The 4,032-nt window shown below is 41.2% G+C and overlaps 1 protein-coding gene across 1 annotated transcript in view; it reads left to right on the top strand.

The window, feature by feature from the left end:
- si:dkey-222f2.1 (keratin, type II cytoskeletal 8) overlaps positions 1-4,032 on the top strand; it is a 9,539-nt gene that overhangs the window by 1,884 nt on the left and 3,623 nt on the right. Inside the window, exons 2-3 of the mRNA XM_034869596.1 lie at positions 2,955-3,163; positions 3,245-3,305. Of these exons, the coding sequence (XP_034725487.1) occupies positions 2,955-3,163; positions 3,245-3,305 (270 nt within the window). The remainder of the gene's footprint in view (positions 1-2,954; positions 3,164-3,244; positions 3,306-4,032) is intronic.

The following is a 4,032-nucleotide window of genomic DNA, read 5'->3' as shown; positions in this document are numbered from 1 at the left end:
AACTGGAGAAGTAGCTGGAGAAGCCATTTCAAACAGAAGCAGGAGCAGCGAGCCGCTCTCTGACAGAGCCCGACATTGATAGCATGCTTAGGTAACTTCTCTGCTTTCTCACGGAGTTGGTAACACACCTTCATAATAGAGCCATTGTTGGCGTCTCACATCAGCAGAGATACGCTACAGGGGGACAGGGACAGGGACAGAGTGCTGGGCTGGGCAGGGGTCCAAATGTCCAAAACTAACCTCGCCTTTTCTGACTGCTAATTTACTTCTTTTTTTAAATGTACTACAAAGAGCTCAAACACTTAGTTTTGGTCTGGAAGGATAAAGATAGTCCTGTGATCGTTACACCGAGTTTCTTGTTGAGAGCAAAATATACAGAATGAATATGAAACGTGTAAAGTCCATAAAACGTCAAGCTTTATTGATCTCCGGCTGGAAACTCACTTGTTACAGCAGCCATATAAAACCATGTAAAATACCTTTGTTACGGTGCAATAGAAATATAATGTACACATATGGGAAATACCATAATAAAGATACAAATACAGTGATATTGTATTCTTTTATTATGGAGACATAAGAAATGAAAACAGTATATATTAAAATAGTGTTAAAGGTAGCATAAATGATCAAGTTATCCAATAATTTCATAGAAAATATGCTGTGTGTTTGACCTCCTGTCATTGCCTCCCATCTAGACGGCCTGTAGTTCCGTTTCAGCAGCTAAAGATCCTTCAACTTCATTCAAAGAACAGGAGTGGTGTCCATCTCTGAGTGTGCACACATGCATTAGCTGCAAAGAGATTAAAATAGGTCTGGAATGTTTTACTTTTATTTTAAATGTGTGTTATCCATTTCAGATTGCCAACGTGTTTGCAGTAAAAACATATGTGGTGTAAACTTGATCAACTTTGCCGAAAAAGTTAATCCCCAAATCAATTTCAGTGTTCCAAGATTGTGAAATCTTCCAGAAACATCTGAAGCTCGTCTCCACCCGACTCTGTCAGTGGGACTGATGTTGTGACTTCACGTGACCAACACAAGAGTCTTGGTTTTATGAGCTTTAAGCTGCAGGAGAGTTGAGGGGACCTTAACCTGGACTCAATGAAATACCTTCAAACCTGGAACCTGCTTATTGCAGCTATGCTTGGGCTAGAATCAATTAAATGCAAGAGTGGAGTTGACACTGGATTTTCCTGGTAACTTAGGGGTAATTTCCCACCTCCCGATGATCCATTTCTTCCTTTTTTGGACATTTTGTTGCGTTTTCACATTCTTGCAGGTTTTTCTGAGGTTTCTGTTGCGTTCTATGAGGGTTTTCCCAAAGTCTTTCACACATTTTCTTAAATGTTTTACCTTTTTTTTCAATGCTTTTTTCCGCTTTTGCAAATACATGCAGACATGTCCCGGGACCTCCCTAAATAGTTGGAGATCTTGACCCCCCGACTAATAAACAAGCCCCACAATTACCAGTGTAATCCAACCCGCCTGGCCCCACCATTAAACATTAAAGAGCTGCTCCCCTCTTGCAGGGAAGTCATTAGCCAGATGCAACAGGCAGACAACGTTGTTGCAGGACCCAGTTTAAATCACAGGGATAGTCACAGATAGTATTTATTAGTATGGATTAATGCAGAAATGAGCCTGATTAGTTGACAGAAACACAGAAAGAGCCAATAATTCAGTGGATGCATCGGGGATTAAAAAGCCATTTAAACCCTGAATCAGTGGTGTGTAGCCACTGTTATTGAAGCTATCTCTCCCATTTCCGTCCCATTGAGTAGTGTTGTTACCTGATGAACAAGGTCGACGTGGTGTGGTTGTGTCTCCGAGGGAGATATTCTCTTCTGAACAGAACACGGGCTTTGTGTTAAAGGGAAGGAGGTACAATAGGTGGTGGTTTACCTGTCCGCAGGCAGGAAACACGAACTGTGCAGATACAGTCAGGTGTTGAGATCGAGCTGCTTATCTGCTGGAATGTTTCTTTAACCTCTGTTCATCCCAGGAAGGACGTTAATCTGCTGCTGCAACTAACTTAGATTTGAATTATATATTTTTAATTAAAGCTTCAAGCAGCGATGAAGGGGCTCTTGCACTTCCTGGCATGTCTGGGTACTGGCAGGACGACACAGCCATGCATTTGCATGATAATTGAACAGTGGGTAGAGTGCAGGGGCTACTAACTACTTCTGGTAATTGGCTAAATGCACAACAGGGCAGCATGCATTTTGATGCTCTATATCAAGTGTGGACCACACAGTTTAAAATGCATGTAAATGGAATGATGTTTGTCCCATGAGGAGGTGCTAGGAGTCAATATTGTCCTGTAGCGGTCCTCAGCGGCCTGGTCTCTCGTCACGCATGATTAGTTTGGGACAGATTAGACAATTGAGTCTTTTTACAAACCACTTCCTGTTTTGCGTCGTTATATTGAATCTACTGTGGTAGAAAACTATTATACGTGAAGGAATGTATGATTTGTGCATCGTCATGCTTTGTTCTGAGGCATCAGAGGGCTTTACACTTGGCAGGCTGTGTGTAAAGAGCCTCCGGATGTCTGGAGGTAAAAGATAAAGAGGAGGGTGTTGATGATGATGATGTTCCTCTCTTGGGCAGGCTGTCTCTCATGATAAATAGTCTTATAAATAGTCTTATAAATAGTCTCTCAAAGGACAATCCGGCCCAAAACGAACCCAGGGGTTAATAAGACGAGTGTCCAGAGCCGACCCTTCTCTCTTCTGGGATATGTTTTCATGCTAATCTAATGTGTCTGTAGCTTAAAAACACGCTAGCGTAAACCCTTGATTAGCTCACATAAGGCTAGCCTTTGGAGCACTGGTAGAGTAAAACTAAATCACTATTTCATTCCAGAAATGTTTCCAGATGCATTTTGGGATCTGGAAACCGTTTAACAGCTGTTTCCATCTCATTTATTTCCCACCTCCTTCATTCAGGTACGCTTCCTGGAGCAGCAGAACAAGATGCTTGAGACCAAGCTGGAGCTGCTGCAGGGCCAGGGGGTGGGCCGGTCCAACGTGGAGCCCCTGTTCGAGGCCTACATGGCGGGGCTGAGGCGCCAAATGGACCTGGTCAACAACGACAAGACCAAACTGGACGGGGAGCTGAGGAACATGCAGAGCCTGGTGGAGGACTACAAACACAAGTGAATACCGTCACTGTGGGGGTAAAGAAAGTCACCAGGAGTTCTGTAATATCTCATGATACATCACTGTCTCTGTTACAGATACGAGGACGAGATTAACAAGAGAAACAACCTGGAGAACGACTTCGTAATCCTAAAGAAGGTCAGCATGCACACACATTCATTCATTCTGGACAGGCGTGGTGAGTAAGATGAGACACCCTATTGTTATACTTATTGTCTCCCTCTCTACATTCATGCATCAAAAACCCATGTCATGAAGTATTCAGATCTAAAAGTACTAGTACCATACTGTAAAAATACTTCTGAATACTAAAAAGTTCTGCCTTGAATATGCTTCTTTGTAAAAGTATGTTAGTACTATCAAAAAATTTACCTAAAGGTACTACAAGTAAAAATACTCTATGCAGAAAAATATTCAATTTTAGAAACTGGAAATGATCCAAACTGTCCTTCAACTAAATGATTAATCAACTGATGACTTGTAGGATGTTATATTGTTGGGTGTGTGTAGTAGTTTGATTTATAATGAAACAATGTATTTTATTAACTTTGTGTGTTTTGTTTGTAAAAATCATAATGTGTAAGTAAGTTAAGATAAATGTAGTGGAGTAACTAAAGTAACTAGTAAGTAAAGTAACTAGTAACTAAAGCTATCAGATGAGAATAAAGTAGAAGATTTCTCTCTGAAATGTAAGAGAGTAGAAGTAGAAAGTAGCATGAAAAGAAAAGACTCAAGTAAAGTACAAGTATCTTAAATTTGTATTAAAGTACAATGCTTGAGTAAATGTACTTAGTTCCAATCCAGCGCTGGCAGGCTCTCCAAGCTGCTGTAACATCTGTGTGTGTGTGTTTGTGTGTGGTGTGCG

This window comes from Etheostoma cragini, chromosome 4, assembly GCF_013103735.1.
Source record: "Etheostoma cragini isolate CJK2018 chromosome 4, CSU_Ecrag_1.0, whole genome shotgun sequence".
Classification (NCBI taxonomy): domain Eukaryota; kingdom Metazoa; phylum Chordata; class Actinopteri; order Perciformes; family Percidae; genus Etheostoma; species Etheostoma cragini.
Note: the sequence above shows the minus strand (reverse complement) of the source record. Positions and strands in the feature narration are given on the sequence as shown.